This window comes from Tamandua tetradactyla, chromosome 17 (assembly GCF_023851605.1).
Source record: "Tamandua tetradactyla isolate mTamTet1 chromosome 17, mTamTet1.pri, whole genome shotgun sequence".
NCBI classification, from domain to species: domain Eukaryota; kingdom Metazoa; phylum Chordata; class Mammalia; order Pilosa; family Myrmecophagidae; genus Tamandua; species Tamandua tetradactyla.
In genome coordinates this window covers 46,588,473-46,612,780 of record NC_135343.1, presented here as the reverse complement: position 1 = coordinate 46,612,780, position 24,308 = coordinate 46,588,473, and the positions used below count along the sequence as shown (strand labels likewise).

The following is a 24,308-nucleotide window of genomic DNA, read 5'->3' as shown; positions in this document are numbered from 1 at the left end:
CTTGTGAGAGCCATCTGTCCTAGGTCAAAGTTACTTAGGCTTCCCGACCCTGTCCTTATCTGTAAGACGGGGGCGATGTGTCCTGTCTCAAAGGCTTGTTATGGGGATTTAATTAAGACACTTCATGTGAAGTGCTTAGTACACAGCCTGCCACGCCACAGCTGCTCGCTGGCTTCTCCCCACCCAGCCCTCTTCTTCATCACAAATGTCCTCTGTGCGCCCCCTTCCTCCCTCTACACATCCCTTCTCTGCACCCTGTAGAAACATGTTCGCTTATATTTGAATGGAATGCTGATCACAGAAATGGGTTGAGAGCTGGGAACCCTGGACTCAGCAAGTCTCCTCATCCACAAGAAGACTTGGAAACAGGGACCTCAGGCCCCCCTGTACCCTGGAAGTGTGTCCAAGTCGACACATCCCTCCCTGCCTCCCAGCCTTCCCAGGTTAGAAGCTGGGCTGGGAATGAAGGTCTCTTACACTTCATTTAATTTTAGAGTAGCTAACCTTCTAACTGCCCCCACCACCCCTTTTCCCCTCTGTGGAGTGTATGTGTGGGCATCTGGGGCTTTTCCTCTCTTTCTCACGGGCCCATTAATGGGGATGGCCGAGCAGTGGTGGGTTCAGTGGCCACCCTGGAACTTCACAGCATCAGTGCCACCGAGGATTAGGGGCTGGAGGTACAACTTCAGGGGGACAACAGTGTCCCTTGCTCTCTGCTCTTCTTCCCGTCCTGCCTCCTCCCTACAATAAGCCGCCATGCACAATGCATTTTTCTGTTGTTTTTTTCTCTTTCCAAGGTGGGCCTTAATGTTCTGGTTCAGAAAGCAAACAAGTTCACCCCAGCCACCCGCCTTCTTGTCCAGAGATTTGTGCCGTTCCCTGCCGTAGGTAAGGCTTGCACGGTGTGTGGGGGGTGTGCACATGGGCACAGGCATGTGTGTTCACACATGGATGTGGAGTTACAGGGGTTCCGGGGAGCTGGACTGCCCTTTCACACCTCTCCTGCTGCCTGGGATCTCCTGGCAGGGATAACTGGAGCAAAATATATGTAGATAGAGGAAGGGGTGCCAGGGGCCCCCTGACCTTCTGTGCCCTAGATCATGCTTTTAGCACAGGGGTTCTTAACCTGGAGTCTCCAGGGCCCCCAGGGGTCTGTAGGTTGAATGCAGGGGATCCCACAAACTAGGAAAATATTTGCACTAACCTCTAACTAAAACATGACATTTCCTTTCATTATGCATGTAGACAGTAAACCACAGTAATATTAGCAGGACCTGTAACTTGTCACTGATAGAAACCAGATATTTTCTTGTTACAATGATCTTAAAATATCATTTGTGCCTAACACTAATTCAAAAGTACAGTAGTTAATAGATCCACTGCTGGATCTTGTTAATTAATTGGTTAATTAAAAAGCACATCTATAACTAGATCACAGTTTAAAAAATATTTTGATACTTTATGTCCATCTAATCCCTGTGTATTCCTATGTATTTTATTGTATGCATTTAAGAACATGTTGTGAGAGGGGAGCATTGGCCCCACGAGGCTGTTGAAGGGGTCCCTGACGCAGACAGCAGTTCAGGACTGCGGCTGGTCTCACGCTCTCAGTCTTTTCTTGGAAGCTACCACCCAAATGTGATGCTTGTGCATGCCTGTGCACGGAGGGAGCCTCTTTTTTCTCCAGCCCAGACGTTGCTGCACTTTAGAGCTCACAGTAGGTGCTGTAGGCCTGGGCCCTGGGATTCCACAAAGGCCCATCCCAGCCCTTAAGTAGCCGACACCCGCTTGAAAGGGGTATGTCATGGGGGAAATTTTGTTTAAAAATGAAAAAGAAATAAACACCACTAAAAGCAGCCCAAGGCCTTGCAGGTTAGCTGTTATCAGCAAGTGCTTGGACGATAACACCACAGTCCCCAGCACGAGGACCGAGGCAGGCCCAGGAAAGAGCTGTGGGGCCCTGGGACCTCCCTGGAGCCCAGGCTCGGCTGGAAGAGCCACCGGTCAGACCCTGGTTCATGGCTTCGATCTGTCTCCAGGGCTTGGCTTCCCCATCTGAGAAATGGGGACACCGGAACCCACTTTCCTTTTTCCTAGAACTCTGGGGAGGATCAAATGAGGCCACAGCCGAGGTTCCATTGATAGGAGCGTGCTTCGAAGCACGTGGGGTCCCCATGGGCAGGTGAGAGTCGTTACTGGGCAGCCCCACCTCCTTGATGGCCTGGAGGCTAATGAACTCCCAGGACCTACCACCTGGGCCGACCCAGATAATTGCTATAGCAACTCCACACTTTTAATGAACTCGCAGCTATTTCTGGTGTGGGCCATTAATGGAACAACTCTTTAGATCTGACTTTGTTAAGGGAGCTAATTGCACCGACACTGCTGCTGGACTTGCTTCTCTCGCCATTCTGGGCGGCAGGGTCAAATGTAGACTGAGAAATGGGCAGCTCTCAGCTGCCCCAGACTGGATATGGGACTCAGCTGAGATGTAATCAGTCCTTCAATTCAAGCGTCAGTTAAGAACTTGACCAAAGGCCCATGCTAGCCCCAGCCAGCTGGCTGTGCGACCTTGGAGGGGCATCCTAACCTCTCTGGGCTCCTTCACGGGGAGGGTCCTCACTTCTGATTCCACCCCTTTCTGCCTTCACCCCAACCCGAGACTTTCTGATTTGTTTGTTCCTCTTTGGGCTCCAGCCTGCGATTCCGCTACTGTCTTCAGTCCCTCCCACTCACCTAGCCACTGCCAAGGAGTCTTAATATCCCGTGTCTCCAACCAGTGGCCCAGGGTGCACACAGCTTGGCTCCCAGCCCTAGTGGTTCTGGCTCTCCAGGATCCTTTCCAGCTGCTTCCTTGGGCCCGAGTCTGGCCACGTGCCCACCAGCTGCCAGCCCCAATTCTCTCCTGCCCCACATGCAGGCTTCCCTCTCTTTCGCCCCAGTGTCCATCCCAGGCCCATCCATGTGGACACTGCCCACGCCCTTGGTTGACACTGACTGAGTGGGTACGAGATGAAGAGCCCTGTCCCTCACCCACCACCGGCTCCTCTCAGGCCACCATCCAGTCCCTGCACCTGGCCTCCCTCCACCCTAGCCCCAGATGCCCCAGGCCTGGACAGAGCATTGTGTAGCCCCACGGCTCACAGGAAGGGCCCAGGTCCTGCCGGGCACTCCCCTTGTTCCCTGCCCCAGGCTGGGCCAGGTGGGCCCTGGCTGCTGCTGGCTCAGGACTTGCTTCACCTTTAGAGGGTCCTTTGCCCCCTTGAGCCCCTGGCATGGTGGGGAGGCCGGGCTCTCCCAGCATGAGGGCACAAAGGAAATAGGCAGAGGCAAGTGGAAGTGTCATATTAAGCTCTGACAATTGAGCATGCGTGTCTGTGTGCAGGTGTGTGTGTGTGTGTGTGCGCGTGTGTGTGTGCTGGCAAGGGGGGATCCTGAAGGGGCCTTTGTGACCTGTGCTCCGAGGCCATACATCCACTCTCCCCTCCTGGAGTACCCTCAAGCTCTGGGAAACAAGGAGGCTCCTGGGAGTCAGCTGCTGCTTTCCACTCCTCTGCCATCTACTCCTCCAAGGCCTCTTGCTCCAGGCTGAAGTCTGGGAAGAGGGAGGAACCCTCTCCCCTGGGCTCCACATACCATACACGAGAGGCCAGAGACGCCCAGGGTGCAGGACCCCTGGGCCCCACACCCAGCTCTGCTGCTCCCACCCCTCTGTCCTCAAACTCCTCAGCTGGGAATGGGGACTCGGCCTGGGCCCCGTTTCGGCCCTTTCCTGCGGAGACCTCCTTGGCCGTCCCTGCAGGCTGCCCCGGAGACTATGGAGCCCAGTACTGCAGGGGCCTTCCCGAGCACGCCTCTTTCCTACCTCAGTCCTCCTTATTATATCTCTGCGAGGACCCTAAGACAGAGCGTGCCGCCCCCATTTTACAGAAGAATAAACAAATTCAGACTTGCCAGATATTATACTGAGCTGGCAAAAGCCTGGGCCTCCCAGGCCCAGCCCAGGGCTATTTCAACCCCACCTGGCTAACCCTTTACCCCAGGGATGTGGCCGGAGGCAGCACAGCCACTTGGCCTCTCAGGAGCAGGCCCAGCCTCAGGTTTGCCCCTGGTTTATCAGGCTGGGGTTGCATGTGTGCATGTGTGTGCATGCGTGTGTTTGAGTGTGTGCGAGTGTGCACGCAGGCCTGTGTATTGAGTGCAGGGGACCCAGGAGGAAGCTTGTTGCAGCTGCCTTTCTCCCTTGAGCTGGTTTCAGGGGTTGCTGTGCCCTGGTCGAGAACAGCCGCCGTGTACAGGGTCTCCGTTTGTATTTTGTATGTGGAGGTGGTAGGAAAGATGGTAAGTCCAGGAGCTGTGTGCTGGCATCGGAATCGATTGGGGACTGGTAATTAATTTGTTTAGACCTTAATTAATTCTCCAGTTCTTTCCTATTTGTGGACTGTCACGCTTAATTGTGTTCAGGAGCCAGAGCTCGGAGCAGGCCTTCCATTAATTGACGTGTGATTGCTGGAAGGCGGAAGTTAATGGTTTGGGGAACTAGGCAAACAGTGTAAATAAAGGTCAATAGAGGAGGCTTTGGAAAAATACACCCTCTCCCTCCCTGGACCAGCCACCAGTCTCCAGAGCAGAGTCCATTCCCGGCAGTGCAGGCCCCACGGACGGCCTTCTCCCGAGGCGCTGGGGGGTGGGGGGGGTTGGGAGGAGATAACAGCAAGAGTGCCAGGTCCTGGATCCATGAAGGGGCACTCAGGAAAGACACGCCTTGTTTCAGGAATGAGTGGGGCAGGGCTTTTCTGAGAGGTGTTCCCTGTGCATGCACAACTGTAAAGCCAGCAGCCCAGGCTTTGTGTGTGTGAGTGGACAGGAAGCCCTGAGGGTCGCCTGAGGCTGAACCCCCATGGAGCAGGGAGCAAACTATGTCATGGGCTAATAAATGCTCCCATCTGGGCCCTGAGCGCCCGCTGGGGCAGAGGCAAACCTCAGCCAGCTGACTCCTTCCATTGGAGACACCCTCCTACCTGACCTTGAGATGCCAGTTTTTCATCCCTTCCTGTACTGTCTCCAGCAATTCCCTCCCATTAAATGCCATGGCTTATTTCATCACTGTTCCAGTTTGCTAAAGCTGCCAAAATACAGTATACTAAAAATGGATTGTTTTTTTAAGAAATGGATTGGCTTTTATAAAGGGGATTTATTAGGTTACAAATTTAGAGTTCTAAGACCATGAAAATGTCCAAATCAAAGCATCAACAAGAGGATACCTGCACTCAAGAAAGGCCAATCACATCTGGGGTTTCTCTATCACATGGAAGGCACATAGTGACATCTGCTGGCCCTTTGCTCCCGGGCTTCATTGCTTTCAGCTCCTGGTTCCAGTGGCCTCCTCTCTGAGCTTCTGTCTGTCTCTAAGCATCTCTAAACATCTGTCACTTGGTTTCACTTCTCTGCTCTCTGTGTTGGCTCTCCAATCATCTGTGCTTTTTCCAAAATGTCTCCCTTATTAAGGACTCCAGTAAACTCATTAAGAACCACTTTGAATGAGCAGGGCCACATTTCCATGGGAATAATTAAATCAAGAGGTCCCACCCTATAATAAGTCTGCCCCACAAGATTGGATTAGGATGAAAAGAGCATGGGTTTTCTGGGGTACATAACAGTTTCAAACCAGCACAGTAGCCATGAAAAAATCTCTGGTTCAGCGGTGAGTCCCTTCCTCAGGATGTTTGGAGGATTCTAGTCACTCACCCCCTCCATCTCCATTGGGCCACAGGCCACATGGCCCTTATGTCACTGACTCCCCTTCACTTCCTAACCCCTCCCCTTGGCATTCAGTCCATCTGCTCCCCTTGCCCAGGAAAGTCCACGCCTGTCCAAGCAGACTCTCCCTGGGCCCACTTCTCTGTCCCTCGTTCCCTGGACTTAGGGGGCGGCAGGGTGGGCCTTTTTCAGCCAAATCCTCCTGGGCCTTGGGACATGTGCGCCCTCCAGGTCAGTGACACTTAATGTGGCATCCATGGCCCTTTAGGCTTCTGGCGGCCCACGAGCCCCTTCCCTGACCTGGCTTCTGGTCTTGCCACAGCTTGCACCCATTCCAGCTAGGGGAATGACCTCTTGGCATCCTCCTCTCCAGGCCTTTTCATGTGCCATCATTCCTAGAGTGCCTGCTCTTTGCCACTACCTCAGCCCCACCCTCTGCCTTCCCTTCCTTGATATCTGGGCTCAGACGCCACCTCCTCCAGGAAGCTCTCCCTGCTAGGCCAAGTCGGGATTGAACCATAGCATCTAGTATAAACCAGTGTCTATCCCAGGATTGTCCATTTCAGAGTCTGCCTCCCTCATCAGATTATGAACTCTCCCAAACAGAGATGGCTCTCATCCACCCTGCCCCCTAGCACCCTCCCCATGTCAGGCATGCAGTTGGTGCTCAGGGTAGGATTATTCAATGATTAAATGAGTCCATTTAAGGTGGAAAAAGCTTGCAATTGGATAGCCATGATGGAACCTCACCCTGATAAGATTGGTGACCAGATTCTATGGCTGTCTGGACATTTATTCTGAGGTTTTCATCTGTTTAAAGTTTTTTTAGACTTGTCTGTTTTCTTCTATCAGTTTTCACCATCACTGTCTTTCAGTCTTGCTATAAGGAGGCCTAGGGTGGAAGACCAGTGGGCCCACCATTTACCAGGCCATCCTGGGCTGTTTTCCAACCTTTCTGGGCCGTCATTACCCCATCTGTAAAATGGGGATCCTAGTATCTGTAAGGCCAAGTTTTCACAGGAATGAAAATTATAGCTCACCCAGTACAGCATCAGTACATCATGTGCCTTCTCCTTCAGTTCCTTCCTCTCCCCATTCCCTAACCAGGAGTAGGAGGAACCAGAGAAGACATGTTCTTGCCTTCAGGAAACTTGTTGAGGGTAAAGGGGTTGGCAAATGCTCAAAATAGCAGCAAAAGTGAAAGTTCTGGTGATGAGTGGTATGAAGTTAAATAGAAAAATGAACTACATTGGAGATTATCTCTCAATCAGCTTCCAATGCTAAGATTTTAGGAATTTATTTGTTTATTTATTACATGGGCAGGCACTGGGAATCAAACCCGGGTCTCCAGCATGGCAGGCGAGAACTCTGCCACTGTGCCACCATGGCCCGCCTGATTTTAGGAATTTAATATGAACTGAATTTGTATTTAGCTTTTTTATTGTATAATATAACATATATAAAAAGCAATAGTTTCCAAAGCACTCTTCAACAAGTAGTTTCAGGACAGATCCCAGAGTTTGTTATGGGCTCCCATGCCATCATCTCAGACTTTTCCTTCTAGCTGCTCCATGACATTGGAGACTAGAAGGAAAAAAAATTTTTTTATCATCACAATTGACTTTTTTTTTCGTTTTTGTGAAAAATAACATATATACAAAAAGGTAATAAATTTCGAAGCACAGAGCAACAAAAGCTGTAGAACAGACTTTGGCTTGGGTTACAGTTCTACAATTTTAGGTTTTTATTTCTAGCTGCTCTAAAATACTGGAGACTAAAAGAAATATGAATATAATGATTCAGCAATCATATTCATTTGTTAAACCCTACCTTCTCTGTATAACTCCACCATCACCTTTGATTTTTCTCCCAATCTTTAGGGGTATTTGGGCTATGCCTATTCTAGCTTTTTCAGGTTGGAAGGGGTTGTCAATACTGTGGAATAGGGAGATAGAACTAGCTGATGTTCTGGAAAGGCTGGCCCCTCTAGGTTTCAGGACTTATCTGGTCCAGAGACCCATCTGGAGGATGTAGGTTTCTGGAAAGTTACCCTAATGCATGGAACCTTTGTAGAATTTTATATACTGCCCTAGTTGTTCTTTAGGATTGGCTGGAATGGTTTTGGTTGGGGTTTGGCAAGTTATGATAGGTAACAATGTCTAACTGAAGCTTGCATAAGCCTCTCAGAATAGCCTCTCAGCTCTGTTTGAATTCTCTCAGCCACTGATACCTTATTTTTATTTTTTCAATTTTTATTAATAAAACCAATCAATATACAACACAAACATTCTTAATATATGAACATTCCATACTAGGTGTGCAATCAATGGCTTACAGTATCATCGTATAGTTATATATTCATCGCCATGATCATTTCTCAGAACACTGATATCACTCCAGAAAAAGAAATAAAAAGAAAAAACTCATACATAACATACTCCTTACCCTTCCCTCTCATTGACCACTAGTATTTCCCCCTACCCAATTTATTTTAACATTTGTTCCCCCTATTATTTATTTATTTTTAGTCCATATTTTTTACTTATCTGTCCATACTGTAGATAAAAGGAGCACACTGATGCCTTATTTGTTACACTTCTTATCCCTTTTTTGGTCAGGATGGCATTGTTGATCTCACAGTGCCAAACTCATCCCTGGGAGTCCTCTCCCACCTTGCCAGGGAGACTTTTACCCCTGGATGTCATGTCCCATGTCAGGGAGGACAATGATTGCACTTGCAGAGTTGGGCTTAGAGAGAGTGAGGCCACATCTGAGCAACAGCAGAGGTCCTCCAGAAGTAACTCTTAGGCATACCTATAGGTAGGCTAAGCTTCTCCACTATCTACATAAAGTTTACAAGAGCAAGCCTCGAGATCAAGGTGTTGACCTATTGATTTGGGTGTCCCTAAATCAATATTTTATATTTGACACAGTATCAGGGGTTTCCCTGGTGGTAAAGTTTAATAGTTCCATATTTTTTCTCCCATCCCTCAAGGGACTTTGCCAATGCTTTTTGATTATTTTTTTAATATATCCTAGGATGTGTCCAGGAATTATATTAAGCTATGCAGGATTAAAGGCCCTTATTCTTATTCTGTGCTCCCTGTGTTTCAATTGTTCAAATGAGCTATCCAGACAGGTTGAGTTAGATTATGTGCTACAGAAAATTTAGGTTCTAGACCAAATAAACCTTTCTTCCTTTAGTCTCAAAGAGTTGGTGAGGTTCTAAAATATAGACAGTGTCTTTCTTACCCCTCCCTGTGTTCTGTATGACCTTAATCCCAGCCTGATCGGCCTCATTCTTATCTTTACATACCAGGTTATCCATATATAAAACAGTCTCTCAAAATCCAGAAATAATAATCACTCCAGATTAAATGTGACTGCTCTAAGAGTTTACAATCTAGGCCTCTGTTTTTTTCTAAGCATTTTCTAAAGGAGACCATACAATAATTGCTCTTTTGTTTCTGGCTTATTTTGCCTCACCAAATGTCCCACAGGTTCATTCACATCGTTGCATGCCTCTCAGCTTTGTTCCTTTTTGTAGCAGCACAATATTCAATCGTAAGTATACACCATTGTTCGCCAATCTACTTCTCAGTCAGTGCATCCTTCAGCTACCTGCATTCATTAGGCATCATGTATTGAACTGAATTATTTTAAAGAGAAGGTTTTGTTTCTTTTAAAAGGGGGGAGGTGTCAGACCACGCTATCAAAGGATTATATAGCTGTGGTAGATTTGGATTTTTGAGGAGCCTTAGAAGAAGCTCTCATCAAAACTTTGTGGAAATCATTCCATTCTACATATACAATCAGTAATTCTTAATATCATCACATAGTTGCATATTCATCATTTCTTAGTACATTTGCATCGATTTAGAAAAAGAAATAAAAAGACAACAGAATAAGAAATAAAACGATAACAGAGAGAAAACAAACAAACAAACAAACAAAAAAACTTTGTGGAACGATGGTGGAACTAGACAGGGTGCCAGAATTGGGAGCAGCCTCAAGACTGGCATGGATGCCCTGTATGTCTGGCCCCAAGAAGTCGTAGACTCCAAGACAACCAGAGGAAAGTCTCTAGTGATGTGTCCCAGGGCTCTGTCTTCAGTCCTATCCCCATCAAGCAGCTTGTGACTGCCTCAGACAGAGGAGGCCTGGGAACAGGGACACCAACCTGGCAGAGTTTGTGAATTCATAGGTGTAGTTTGGAACCATATGAGCCCCATAAAATCATGTTCTTAAAGCTAATCCATCCCCCTAGGTGTAAACCTTTTATATGTAGGACCTTTTTATGAGGTTACTTCAGTTAATCCTCTTACTGGAGTTCTTTACAAATGGGATGAAAAAAGAGACAGACAGGTAGAGAGAGCTACAAAAGCAACAAAACATGGCAGAGAAGGGAGAAACCAACCGACTTCGCCATGTGCCTTTTCACATGGCAGAGGCGTCCAAGATCGCCGGCAGCCGATCTTGGGGAGAAAGCATTGCCCTGATGATGCCTTGTTTAGACATTTATCTCAGCCTCAAAACTGTGAGCAGCTAAATCATTGTTAAGCCATCCCATTTCATGGTATCTGCTTTCAGCAGCCTGGCAATCTACAACAGTGGGCAATAGTGTGGGGGGTTTGCTGTTCAAAAAAGGCAGCTGCACAAGTATAAAGCATAAAGACCAAAAACTTTGGTTTGGTCAAAGTAGTCACATAGAAGACCTGGGGATTTCGTGGGCTGTGCGCTCAGGAAGGGCCCTCCTTGGCACGCTGTGTGGCCTCTGATGTGACTCACTCAGATGTCAGCTGCATTAGGAGAGACAGAACACCCCAAACCAAGGAGAAGATACAGTTCTGGGTCCTACACACGAAGAGTACCGCTAAGTGGGAGCCCAACAAGAGTGGCAAGATATCCATGAATTCTGAAAAAATGACTGAGTCTATGATTGGGATGAGCTGCCCACCACCTGCTCCCTCCAGGTGAGGGAAATTTCCAAGAAGCAGACTGGCCCAAAAAACTGTGTGTTGGGGTGGGGGTGGGGCACTCATGTGTGACCAAGACACCAGGATCTGGCTAACAGTAGGTGCTCAATAAATGCTTATTTCTAAACTCTCAATTCAATTCCATTTGTCTATCTGTCTGTCCTTGTGCCAATGCCAGGCTGTTTTGATGAATGTAGTTCCGTAATAAGTTTTGAAATCGGGAAGTGTGAGTCCTCCCACAATGTTCTTCTTTTCCAGAATGGTTTTGGTTATTCAGGGCCCTTACCTTTGCAAATAAATTTGATGGTTGCTCTTCCACTTCTGTAAAGAAGGCTGTTCGAATTTTGATTGGGATTGCATTGCATCTGTCAAATGTTTTGGGTAGAATTGACATCTTAATGATTTATAGTCTTCCAATCTATGAACATGGAATGTCCTTCCATTTATTTAAGTCTTTGATTTCTTTCAGCAACATTTTGTAGTTTTCCATGTAGAAGTCTCTTATATCCTTGGTTAAATTTATTCCTAGATATTTGGTTATTTTAGTTGCTATTGTAAATAGAAATTTTTTCTTAAGGTTGTTCATTACTAGTTATAGACACACTACTGATTTTTGTATATTGATCTTGTATTTGCCACTTTGATGAATTTATTAGTTCTCCTAGCTTTGTTGTGGAGTGTTCAGGATTTTCTCTGTACAGGATTGTGCCATCTGCAAATTGGAAAAGCTTTACTTCTTCCTTTTCATTTAGAATGCATTTTCTGGCTGGGACTGGCACAATGTTTAATAACAGTGGTGACAGCAGACATCCTTATCTTGTTCCAGATCATAGAGGGAAAGCTTTCAATCATTTAACATTATAGTCTCATGTTAGCTGTGGGTTTTCTATATATGAACTTTATCGTGTTGAGGAAGTTTCTTCCTATTCTTCTGGTTCTGAGTGTTTTTACCAATAAGGGATGCTGGATTTTGTCAAATGCCTTTTGGCATCAATTGAGATGATCATGTGGTTTTTTCCCTTGTGTACATTTCATGTCTTATATTTACATTTTGGTGTATTACATTAATTGGTTTTCTTATGTTGAACCACACTTGCGTACCAGCAATAAATCCCACATGATCATGGTATATAATTCTTTTAATGTGCTCTTAGATTGAGTTTGCTAGTATTCTGTTAACGATTTTTACATCTATATTCGTAAGGAAGTTTGGTCTGTAATTTTATTTTCTTGTGGTATTTTTAGCCTTGGTATGAGGGTGATGGCCTCATAGAATGAGTGAGGGAGTGTTCACTCCTCTTTGATTTTTTGCAAGAATTTGAACAGAATTGGTCTTAATTTTCTTGGAATATTTGGTAAAATTCACCTGTGAAGCCATCTCGTCCTAGGTCCTAACAAAGGTTGGGAAGTTTTTGATTCCTGATTTAATTTCTTTACTTGTTAATGGTCTGTTGAGATCTTCTGTTTCTTCTTGAATCAGTGCTCTGTAGTTTGTGTGTTTCTAGGAATTTGTCTGTTTTGTCTAGGTTATATAATTTGTTGGTATATAGTTCATAGTATCTTCTTATAATCCTTTTTGTTTCTGATTTTAGTTATCTACAGCCTCTTTCTTTTTTCTTTGTTAATCTAGCCTAAGATTTGTTGATTGTATTGGTCTTTTCAAAGAAACAACTTTTGGTTTCCAAAACAACTTTTAGAAACCCTCTGTATTATTTTTTTATTCTCTATTTAAAGTATCTCTGCTCTAATCTTTGTTATTTCCTTCTTTCTGTTCACTTTGGGTTAACTTTGCCCTTATTTTTCTAGATCCTCTAGGTATGAGATGAGGTTTCTGATTTGAGATCTTCTTTCTTAAAGTAAACATTTAGAACTATAAATTTCCCTCTCAGCACTGCCTTTGCTGCATCCCATAAATTCTGGTACGTTTTGTGTTCATTTTCATTTGGAAAATTAAATTTTCATTAGGATATTAGCTATTTCTTAATTTCCTTTGTGATTTCTTCTTTGACCCACTGTTTGTTTAAGAGTGCTTCTTGAAGTAGATCATAAAATTGGCTTGACCTATTCATAGATTCCACAGTTAGGCTCTCTGTCAAAAACTTCCTAAAGAAGTTACTAACTTCAGGAATATTTTTTTTTTGTTTAATTTCCATATGCTTGTGAAATTTCCAGTTTTCCATGTGTTATTGATTTCTAGCTTCATTCCATTGTGGTCAGAGAGGATGCATTATATGATTTCAATATTTTTTAATTCACTGAGACTTGTTATGTGACCTAACATATGGTCCATCTTGGAGAATGATCCATGCACGCTAGAGAAGAATGTGTTTTCTGCTGCTGTTGGATGATATGTCGTATATATGTCTATTCAGTTTATAGCATCATTCAAGTCCTTTTTAATGGATAGAACATCTTCTGTCTAAATGTTATATCCATTATTGAAATTGGTGCGTTGAAGTCTCCTGTTAATGTCATTCTGTCCATTTCTCACTTTAAATCTATGAATATTTGCCACATATTTGGGGGTCTCAGCCATTAGGTGTGAATATATATATAATTTTTGTTTTCTTGTTCAATTGACTCCTTTATCAGAATAACAGAGACATTGCTTTTCTCTTGCAGCTTTCAGACTGCTCTCCTTGTCCTTGGCATTTGGTAGTTTGCTGTGTGCCTGAGCATATTTCTCCTCTAGTCTATCTTGTTTGGGGTTCATTGTGCTTCTTGAATGCATATATTCATGTCTTTTCTTAAATTTGCTTAGTTTTCTGCCATTATTTCTTTGAGTATTCCTTCTACCCTTTCTTTCTTCTCCTTCTGGGACACTCCTAATGCATATATTGGTGTGCTTGATGGTGTCCCACAGGCCTCTTAGGCTCTGTTTGCTCTTTTAATTTTTTTTCTTTCTGGTCTTCAGTTTTTCAATTGTCTTTTCTTTGAAATTACTGATTTTTTCTTCTACCAGCTCTAATCTGCTGTTGAAACTGTCTAGAGAATTTTTCACTTCACTTATATTCCTCAACTAAATATTTCTGTTTGATTCCTTTTAAAATTTCTATTTCTTTATTGGGATTCTCATATTATTCCTTAATTGTTCTCTGTATAATCTTTAATTCTTTCTGTGTGTTTTCCTTTATCTCCTTGAACATATTAAGGATATTTTTTTTCAGTCTTTGTCCAGTATGTCCAAAGTCTGGTTTCCGGATTTTCCTTGTTTGGATGGCTCATTATCTCCTATTTCTTTGTTTGTCTTGTAATCTTCTGTTATGCACTAAATACTTTTAAATTTTAGAGTGTTAAATCTGGGATTTAGTCCCTGAACTGTCTATTCCTTAAGTTTGTATCTAGCTAGTATTGTGACAGAGATCCCTGTCTTTCTCTCTCTCTCTCCCTACCTCCTCTCTCTCTTATTTACTTGAAGGAAAAAAAAATATTCCTGAAGTTAGTGACTTCTTTAGGAAGTTTTTGACAGAGAGATGCCTAATTGTGGAATCTATGAATAGGTCAAGCCAATTTTATGATCTACTTTAAGAAGTTTGGCAACTTATTTTAACTTTTCAGGCAATAAAGCATGATTATTTTCCCATTGTAAAAATTCAAACAAGATAGAAGCATCTAAGATAAGAAAGTAGACGTCCTTCAACTCCCCGTAATCCCCACATCTATTTTCCTTCCCCCAAAAGGTCCACTGTGTGAGGAGTGAATCCTTCAAAACATTACCTATAGATTTGTGCACACATATATGTGTGGAGTACTTGCAGAGTTTTACATACATTTAATCTTCCTGTACACACTCAGTAGCTTTTTTCACATAATAATTTGCTTTGGGAATCTTCCCATATGAGTTCCCTAATGGTGGACATTTAGGTTGTTTCTAATTATTTGCTCTTACAAACAGTGCTATAATTAACATCCTTGTAAATGTCTCCTTGTGCATATGGGCAAGCATTTCTTTATGGGAGCTATCTATGGTTTGGCAATTTCTACTGCCTTTAATTGCATTGCCTGGTATCTGGCAGACGATCCTCTGCATGTACAATAATGTTCCATGTCCGTGCTCCATTATAGTGTAAGTTTTAAAAAGATGTTTTAAGCAACAGTTAGGAATCCAAGTTCAAATTATCTGTGAATTGCTGTGCTGTGGTCAGCTGAAGTGACACTTGAACAAAAGAATATCTCTACACATGGCTAAGTTCACACATGCACAGGCAATTTTGATTGGTAGCAGATAAGGGTTTTTCCCCCCAACATCCATTATAAGGCATATTATGATTTTTTTTCATTACCATTGCTTTAATGCATTTTAAAAAATTTTATCTACATTAATGGGGAACAAAGAGACAAAAATAGGCATTTCTTTGTTTTTCATAAATAATTAATCTCCATATCTAATAAAAATCTCATGATTTTTAGAACATTAAAATATTAGAAAATATATCTTAGAACTGAGGAATGATGGTATTTTATTTTCCCCAAATAAAAGCCCATTATTCCACCCCTGTTTTTAACTCACCCTTCCCTGTGAGCCCATACAACTGCTTTACCACAAATTAATTTCCTCTACATGTGGGTATGTTGCTGAACTCTGTGGTGCCCCATTTATCTACTTGTCTCTTCTTAAGCTAGGTCAGGGGACCAGCTCCCCATCGTCTTTTTGAGAACTTCCTTGCACATTTGTCTTCCTGTCTACTGCTCTTTCTTCCTCCCCACATTGGCCATTTCACACCGGGTGCTTCATTAGCTGTTCACAAGCTGCATGATTTTGCGTCGTGATGGGTCTGATGTGAGAACATCTGCAGCAGTCAAGAGCATATTTTCCTCAGGACTTGACACTGAGCTTGCCACCAGCGTGAAGCAAGCTTCTTCTCTCTCGCTCTCTCATTCCGTGACATCTCCCAGCATTGCTGCTCCAACATCGGTTATGCCTGAGTCTTGAATGGTGTCAATCTGAGTTGAAAATGTGCCAGCTTTCGTAACATTATCTCTAACAGACTGCTTAATTAACCTGCTGATACTGTCAATAATAGGTCTTGCCGGTGTGTTAGAAAGGAGACCCATGGCCTGACTCCCTCTCTCTTTCTCTCTTTCCCCCCCCACCCCCATCACCTCTCTCATGTACTTGGGCTCTCAGTGTCCATGTCTCTGGAGCTGGACTTGCCAGGAGTGGGATAGGAGGGGCCAAGGAGGGCTTAAAAGGGACACAGCAGAATTGCAAGGTCTGGATGAGATCATAGAAATGGGATCACTGTGAGATGCTGCATTCTCATTGCTTAGGGCAAGAATGGCTGGTCGTCTCTGCATACAGCAGGTGTTCAATAAATGAGCAATCTGTACAGTCAGCAAAAGGGATTACAGGGCATGTGCCATTTAAATGGAGCAGGCAGAAAGAACTGTGGGTGTTCGGAGGGAGGAGCCTAGGGTTGCCCTCATTTTGAAGTGGATTTTAGGGTTTTCTCTGGCCCTTTTTTCCATCCAGGCGGCTTAGATGAGTGGGGGCATTGTCATCCCCAAAACTGTCTGGGGGGGCTGCCTCAGGGGAGGGAGGGCCGGGTTTTCACTTCTTTCCATGCCCCACCTTTTGTCTCAAGTGGTTTTGTATTTGAACCAGAGGCCCGCGCCGTCCTGCCGTCGCTACTTTTCACGTAGAGGCTGGGGCTGGGTGGACCTCGCCTCCAATCCCCTCTTCCCTTTGCTTCCCCCCAGCCCGTCCCCTCACTTTTGGCCGCCTCTGGTTGGTCCTCTACCGCTTAGCCCCGTGGGGGTGTCTGCGGCGAGCGCGTGCGCCGCGGGACTGGGTGTTTTCTGTGTGAACGCGCGCAGACGGCGGGGCTGTCAGCCGCCTCTGCTGCCCGGCCTGGCGTGGGAGCGGCGCAGGGCTGGCGTTCCCCCGGAGACGCTGCCCGCGGCCCCTCCTGTCACCCTCGGAGGGGGCGCACAGGGGCTGGGGGCGCGGCCGCTCAAATCGCCAGTGAGCTGGCAGCTCCTGACCTCAGGTGGATGCTCGTTCCCTGTGGCCTGGGCTTTCCTGCATGGTGTTTCTGGGGTGTGGAGGAGGGGCGTCTCAGGGAGCCGGATTGGTGCGTTTCAGGGCACAAAGCCCTGTATCCTCCCCGATGTCGTCCCCTTGGTTTGAGTCTGCTGGGATCTGGGCCGGGCAGCCCCGGGGCGCGGGGCCGCAGAGCAGGCCTGCCACCACTAGAGGGCGTGACGCCGACACGGCTGTCCGGGGCGGCTCCTAGGGCTCCTGGGGCTGAGCCCGGGGCGCCCTGGGACTGGTAGGAGCTCACCTGGGTGGGGAGGGGGCGCAGGGGCGACAGCACCAGGATTGGAACCCAAGCCCAGCTGGCCCCATACTCAGGCTCCGGACTCCTCCAGGTCATTCATTCCGTGCTGCCCAGAGTCTCCTTTACCTCAGATCCCCCTCTCTAATTCTGTCCGTCTCCAGCTGTGGTCAGGACAAGGGTTTCTCAGGCTTGGCACTGTTGGCATTCGGAGCTGGGCAGTTCTTTGTGGTGCGAGTTGTGCTGTGTATTGTCGGGTGTTTAGAAGTGTCCCTGGTCTTTACCTACTAGATGCCACTTGCATCTCCTGCCAGGTCGCCATAATCAGACATTGCCGAATTCCACCTGGGGAACAATATCGCCCCCAGTTGAGAGTCATTGTTTGCGAACAGTGAGTGGACCCTTCGTGGAGAGAGGGGGGAGCCCAGGGCGTGGGGCAATGGTCCCAGTGCCCAGGAAGGCCTGCCCCCCATTCCCAGGCTGGGTGGAAACACCAGATACCCAGAGATGGCATATGTGCTGTAAACACATTTTAAAACTATTTGGTCTCCTGCCTTTCTTCTCCAAAAACTGCAGAGCCTCTTGGTCTTCCCCTCTCTTTGCTGCACCTCCCCACCTTAATGAAACAGGAGATGGAGGCTCAGAGGCCCCCACCACCACCACCAGGGTCCCGAGCCACTCCTCACCTGCACGAGCCCTGCCTCCCAGCTGTGAACACCCTGAACCACCCCGCTCCCCAGCCCTGGGCTCAGGCGCCAGGAGCATCTGTGGTCTCCCTCCCCCTCCACCTGCCCACTGGGCCCCACCGCCCTCCAGCTCCCCAAACCCTTATGCCCCCCCACACTGGAGAGAGTGGCGAAGCAGCAGGTGTTGATGCTAATCAGCGTTCACAGCCCAGAACTGCAGTCGCTCCCAGCCTCACACACTCCCCAAAATTAAACACTCATTATACAAAATTAATTGACATTAATTAGCAAAAATTAAAACTTTAAAAACAGCAAGGCGCTTTTGGGGGAGGAGTGAAGCAGGCGGGCTCTGCATTTGTCACCCCCTACTCTACCACCACCCCCCACACCCCCAGAGTCCCCCACTTTGCTCTAAAACAGAGCATGAGGAGTTCAGGCGAGGTCAGTACCCACACAGGCCACAGACCCAGCCCAGCCATGGGAGGCCCGGAGGGGAGAACAGAGAGAGGCTCCTCTGACTAGTCACCAGCTGATGGGGTGCCCCCAATCTTGGGCTTGCAGTGCCTAATCAATGAGCCAAGTTGGGGTCATGGCCAAAGAGGCAAGAATGTAGAAGATCTGCCTTTAACTGCTAGTAATTCCCCCCCCCCACCCCGCCAACTCTCCCCTCTCTCAAGGAACCAAGAGATTTAGGCATTTTAGTCTTTCAGCTATGCCCCACATTGCTGTGTGACCTCAGATAAATCACTCCCCCTCTCTGAGCTTCGATTTTCTATCCATATGATGAGGGGGCGGTGCTGGGTGAGCACTGAGGTTCCTGCCTGCTCTGGCACCTGCTATCTGGGAAGCAAATCTCTGGGAACTTGATTTGCTCTGAGGAGTGAGGGGCTGAATGAGGTGCCCGGCATTTCAAGGAGTGCAGGGAAAGGCGGCCTAAGGGACTGAATTGCTGCTGGGGGACATCAGGCATCAGTGGGGGAAGCATCTCCAGGCCAAAGAGCCTTCCCAGATGGGCCTCCATTTCTCTTGCCTGGGGGCCTGCCACAGAGGCAAGGAAAGCAGCCACCTTGATAACTTGTGGCTCTCTAAGCCCCAAACACTGGTTATTTTACACCTTTGCCTGCCAGGTCCCAAGGATGTCCACATACCCCCACCAGCATACTGGACAGATAGACAGCAGATCCCCACCTTTGCCCCGTGTGTGAACGCAGACTCAGCATTCATCCCGAACCTTTGTTGCTTAAGGTGGGGAGGCATGGGGTGAGGGGAGGGCCCTCCCCCAGTGGAATGCCATCCTCCCCCTCACGCCTGCTCCCTCCCTGCTCTTTCTCCAGCCAGTGCCAATATCTGCAACGTGGTCCTGATGCGGTACGGGGAGCTGGAGGAGGGCATCGATGTCCTGGATGGGGACGGCAACCTTGTGGGCTCCTCCAAGATCGCAGCCAGACACGTGGGTTGGCCAGGGGCCCGGGGGCTGCTGGGAGGCCAGCAGCAGGGAAGGGCTTCTGTCCTCAGCACCCTAATTTGTCTTCTTGACCTCCTCCCCACCCCCACCTCCTCTCCTGTATGAGCCCCAGGGCGCCTTCCAGCCCAGTCAGACCTGCAGCTTCTGGACAGCCCCTGGCTTTTCTGCAGCCTCCCCTCCATCACTACTGTAAAACGTTCTATCTCTCGTCCCAGCCCCTCAGGACCCAACTTCTCTGATCACCTAATCCACACAAGGTGTTAATTGGTGAGGGCAAAGGAGACTCCCCTGGAGCTTTCTTTTCCCCTCCCCAGGACAAGGGCCCTGCCTCTGGGTCTCGCTATCCTCCTGGGTAAGAGAAGCAGGCCTGGAAGGCAAGCGGTTGTGGTTCTGTGTAATTAGGCACTTCTGGAGGCGATACCTCACCAGGGACGGATTTCAAGCTTGTGGGAGGCTTCAGGGTGATTGGGGAAGATCATTTTGTTACAAGAAGACCCTCCTTCAACTCTGGTTTCACTCGTCTTACCCTTTCTAGCAATGATAATTGGGAAAAAAAAAAACCACTTGCCCATCTCCTTATGCTTTCTCAGCCTTCACTGCCAGTAGCTTATTTAGCCCTGGGGCTCTGGCCTCTGAGTGCTGAGGCCAGACCCTATCAGCCACTGTCCCTGTCCAGTTCCCACGTGGGTACACGGAGCCTCAGCCCTGTCAGGGAGGCCTTCGTGATAACCCCTCGGATTTGGGGAGGCCTCTTTCTCACCCACCCACCCCTTCCAGTCTTAGGGAAAGTGGCTGCCCATCCAAGGCTTGTGGGTGTGGATGCCACATTGGGTCCCTCTTGTTTCTTGCACTGGTTCCAGACCCTTCTGGGGTCCCCACACCTGTTCAGGAGGCTGGAGGGGCCCCCACCCAGGCCTTCCTGAGGCTGGTGGTGAAGGGCACAGGTTCCTGGGAGAAATGTTCAGCCCTCAGCCCATCATCAGAGGGGACACAGCCTCAATCTTCTACTTGACCCCGACCGCCTCCATGACCTGTCCTTCCTTGTGGAGGGAGGCCGCTGGTGACAGCGCCTCCTTGTGGCGACCAGCAGGAGGGAACCCCTTGCCCTTCTGCAGCCACGGGGCTTCTGTCAGCCTGGCACAGTCAGCCCCTTTCTGTCCGAGACTCCCACGGGCTCTGAGCCATTCCTGAAGCCTCCTCTGGGGCCAGCGAGCACATGGGATTAAAATAACTCCCCGCGATGCGGGTCAGTGAGCCCACCTGCTGCTGAGCTGAGTAGGGAGCGCGCCCTGCACTAAGCCTGCCCGGGAATCGGGCGCTGGGGGCCCCAGAGGCCCCTGGGTGAAGACACGGCCAACCCGGAGTAGATCCCGTGCCCCTTCCAAAGCTGACCTCTTATCAGTAAGAAAAACTCGCATCCAGAGCCAGGAGGCGCCAGGCCATCCCAATCTTAGTCTTTAAGGGATGTCAAAGGAAACAAACAAACAAACAAAAAGCAGCCAAGAATCCGTGTCCCCTCGGCACTGCAGGCCCCACGTGGCTCCACCACCCCAGCTGTTTGTTCTGGTCTTTCCAGCAGCTGCTTTGTTTTCTGAGCCGGCCACATGCTTCCTCCCAGCCCCCGCCCCAGGCCAGGTGATTGTGGCCCGTGAGGGAGAAGGGGTAGCTCTTTTCTGTCATTGGGAGCAGACATCATGGGCGCGCTCCTGAATAATTCCAGCCAGCCAGCTGTGCAGAGCAGTGGCACCCACACACCCACACACCTAGGGCTTTGGGGGCGGGGTCTGCTGTAGGGTGGCCGCCCCTTTCCTCCGGCCCCTCTCATCACAGCCTCTGCTTGTCCCCCCAGGCCTTGCTGGAGACGGCGCTGACGCGGGTCGTGCTCCCCATGCCCATCCTGGTGCTGCCCCCGATTGTCATGTCTATGCTGGAGAAGTGAGTTGGGGCAGTGAGGACAGAGGGGTGCCTGCCGGGAGGGGCTGCAGCTGGCATCCCGGTCCAGGCAATTGGGAAGTGGGGGGAAAGTGCGGGGAGGGCCCTGCACTGTCAGGCTAGCCCAGGCCAGGCCACTGGGATCGTTCCTGCAGGACAATGCTGGGTGCTGCAGGGGGTGCAGGCATCAAGGAGGCCGGCCCAAGCCTGGCTCAGCGGAAGCACTGTGAGCTGGGGTGGGCGGTGGCCCTGAATGCCAAGCTGAGGGGTGAGTCCTCCTCACCCTAGAAGAGAGGGCTCGCCTCAGTTCTATGTGTAAGTGCATGTGTGTACGCTCTGTTAGTGAACCATGCAGGACTCTGTGAGGGGAGAGTCTGAGGATTCTGGTAGGAGGAGGAGTTTGGGGCCAGGGCCATCTGATTCTGTGAGTGGTCACCTCCCGGAGCCTCAGTTTTTCCTTTTATAAAACAAGGATGGTAATGGCCTTCCTATCTCCCTCATAGGAATGCTCTGAGAACATGTATTTGTTGTGTCTGTAAAGAAATAAGGGGATGTAATCATGACGATAGTAGTGGTTGTATTAGTGAGTGGAAATTGAATGGTGAAGACTTAACGCTGGAAGGAGAGGCTTGTTCAGGGAGGGAGGGAGTAGCCTGGTAGGTGTGGGCAGGCCCAGGGGGAAGGTGAGGCAGGAAGAGCCCGAGCTGGGGCTGCTGGCTTGGGCAGGGGCAGTGAGGAGGCCGGCACCCCTCCCTCGTGGATGGCAGGCAGCTGTAGGATGCGGGCAGGGTGCTTCTCCAAACCCTCCTTCCCACCCCCTGTTTCGGGGGCCTTCTGTTCCCACAAGTCTCATTACAGTAACAACTAATGCTTTTTAAAGCACCCGTTCTCCTCCTCAAGAGGGAGGTGGCCCTCCCTAGCCACCCCCACCCCCCAAGGTTACAGCCTCACCCCTCCCTCTTGCCTCACACTGCCTTATTTTTCTTCACAGCACTTATCAGCATCTGAATTTCTCTCTGCCCCACTAGAATGTAATCTCCGCAGAGGCAATTGAGTGCCTTTTGTTTACCACCATGCACAGCATCTAGCACAATTCCTGACATGTAATAAGTGCTCAATGTGTGTTTGTTGAATGAATGAGTAATTTCATTTCACCTCCCAATAATGCCATGAAGTAGGTTCTAGCTGAGGAAAGAGAGGTTCTGTCATCTGCTTAAGGTGGTGCACTAAGAGATGGCAGCGCCAGCAGCAGCTCAGGAATCTGGCTGCAAAGCCTGGGCCCTTGACTAGAATCTGGCTTCCTCTTGGAGGCCTCCCTTCATGGAGTCAGCAAGTCTTTGGGTCCTGCCCTGTGTGGAAATAGGGGAGGAGCAGACTTAAGGGCCTCCCCCAAGAAAGCCTGTATTTTGATAAGGGAGGCAGGCAAGACCCACCTACAAGTGAGCTGCAGGTGAGACCTGGCAGTGTGTGAACTGGGATCAAGGTGAGTTTGAGGGGAGGGAGCAAAAGGAAGGACTCATTTCCCGAGGAGAGGGGCTGGGACGGCCCTGAAGCAGGGTAGGGTTTTTGCTGTGAAAAAGAGGGCTTTCTGGGCAGGGTGTGGGCCCCTTGTGTGGACAGCGAGGAGGCTGGCTCAGCGGAAGCAAAGCCTGTCAGGGCAGAGGGGTGGAGTGGGAGCAGTGGATGAGGGGCCCTGTGTGCCAAGCTGAGGAGATGAGCCCTTGAGCCCTTCCTTACCCTAGTTGGGGGTAGGGGCTCTGGAGGAGCTTGAGCACGGGTGTGGCATGTTGAGCCCTGGGGTTTAAAGAAATTAATCCTGTGTGGAAGTTGGCAATAGCCAAAAATCAACAGCTCCTGGGCGAACAGCAGTTCTGTGCCCCTGACTCTTGTACCCATAGCTGGCTTGTGAGCTGAGGCTGTCCTGGAATTCGGTAGTGCCAACCCGGAGCCTTGGGATCTGCTGGGGGCGGTGTGGTCTGCGAAGCCTTCTCGGCTGGCATTTGGTTGGGTTTGCAGTTAGTGTCCCATTGGTTTGGGGGCTCAAAATCAGGCTAGGTGGGCATGGGAGATGAGATGGGATTGTTCTAGTTCTGAGCCTCCCCAGCCTGGGACTTGCCTAAAGTCTGGGGTGCGGGTTGTCTGGTTCAGCTCAGGGTCCAGAGAAGCCTGAGGATTGGGTAGGGGAAGGAGGTTAGCTGCTGTTCTCCTGTCCATCCTGTATTTTGGTGGTCCTTCCCTGGAGCTCCTGAGAGGGTCTTGGGGAAGGAGAGAGAGTCCAGCCTGAGTCTTCCCAGGAATATCAAGATGAATGAGATCCAGTTCCTTACCGCAAAGATTTCCTCACCAGATATATCCCTAGAACTGCTCGTGAGCTCTGCGGGATGTTAGGAGAGGCAGGGCCAGGTAGCACAGAGAGCCTAGGAAAACTCAACCGGGTTCTAGCCCCACCACTCTCAGCCAGTCCGATGAGGTCAGAGAGCCTCCCTGGGCCTCAGTTTCCCATATGGAGAATGAGGGCCTTCCCTCTTCCTCACCTCCCTCACCAAGGCTCTGCCCTTCCTCCCAGCCAGCCCTCAGGGTCTTGGCGAGGCCGCAGTGATCACCTGACAGCCTGTGGGTGGAGGGTGCCAATGGCAGGGCCTCTGCTGAACAGGCTGATGGGGGTGGCAGCCCCTACTCTGGGGAGCCCCAGTTGGGTGAGAGAAGCAGGACAATCAGAGAAAAAAGACAAAAGAACGCTTACAAAGCAGCCTACTTGCAAATTAATGGAGCGCAAACTAAAACTCCTCTCCAAGTGCTGAGGGAATGCACAGCAGTGGGGGAGACAAGCTGTTGTGTGGCAGGCCAGGAACAGGGCCCTGTGTCGCCTCCCCTCTGGCCTCAGTTTACCTTCTCTATGAGGGGCACTCGGAATCAAGGGCCCTGGTTTTCCTGCTGGGATCACAGCCAGGTGGGAGCCCAGCACCATCAGTCATCCTTGATTCTGAGATTCTGAAAGGAAAAGATCCTCACCACCGCCCCCCGCCCCACCCCAAACACTGGCCTCAGCCCGAGGGGAGGCACACACCTCCACCCCAAGGTCCCCCAAACACACACAAATGTAACAGCCCCTCTCTCAGCCGCCCCCGCCCCTGCGGGCTGCACTGCGCTCACACTCCACACGCTTCACACACACCCGCCCTCCAGCAGGCTTTAGACCCAGGGCGGGGAG

The 24,308-nt window shown here is 49.0% G+C and overlaps 1 protein-coding gene across 4 annotated transcripts in view; it reads left to right on the top strand.

Annotated features, from left to right (window-relative positions):
- Positions 1-24,308, top strand: part of SFXN5 (sideroflexin 5) — a 136,440-nt gene that overhangs the window by 91,953 nt on the left and 20,179 nt on the right. For 2 of the 4 annotated variants that reach the window (XM_077134559.1, XM_077134560.1), the window contains exons 10-12: positions 798-888; positions 19,035-19,150; positions 21,015-21,100. In XM_077134559.1, coding sequence (XP_076990674.1) covers positions 798-888; positions 19,035-19,150; positions 21,015-21,100 — 293 coding nt within the window. Of the gene's footprint in view, positions 1-797; positions 889-18,827; positions 18,980-19,034; positions 19,151-21,014; positions 21,101-24,308 lie in introns of those variants that run through there. The other 2 variants (XM_077134562.1, XM_077134561.1) reach the window with 2 other exon arrangements.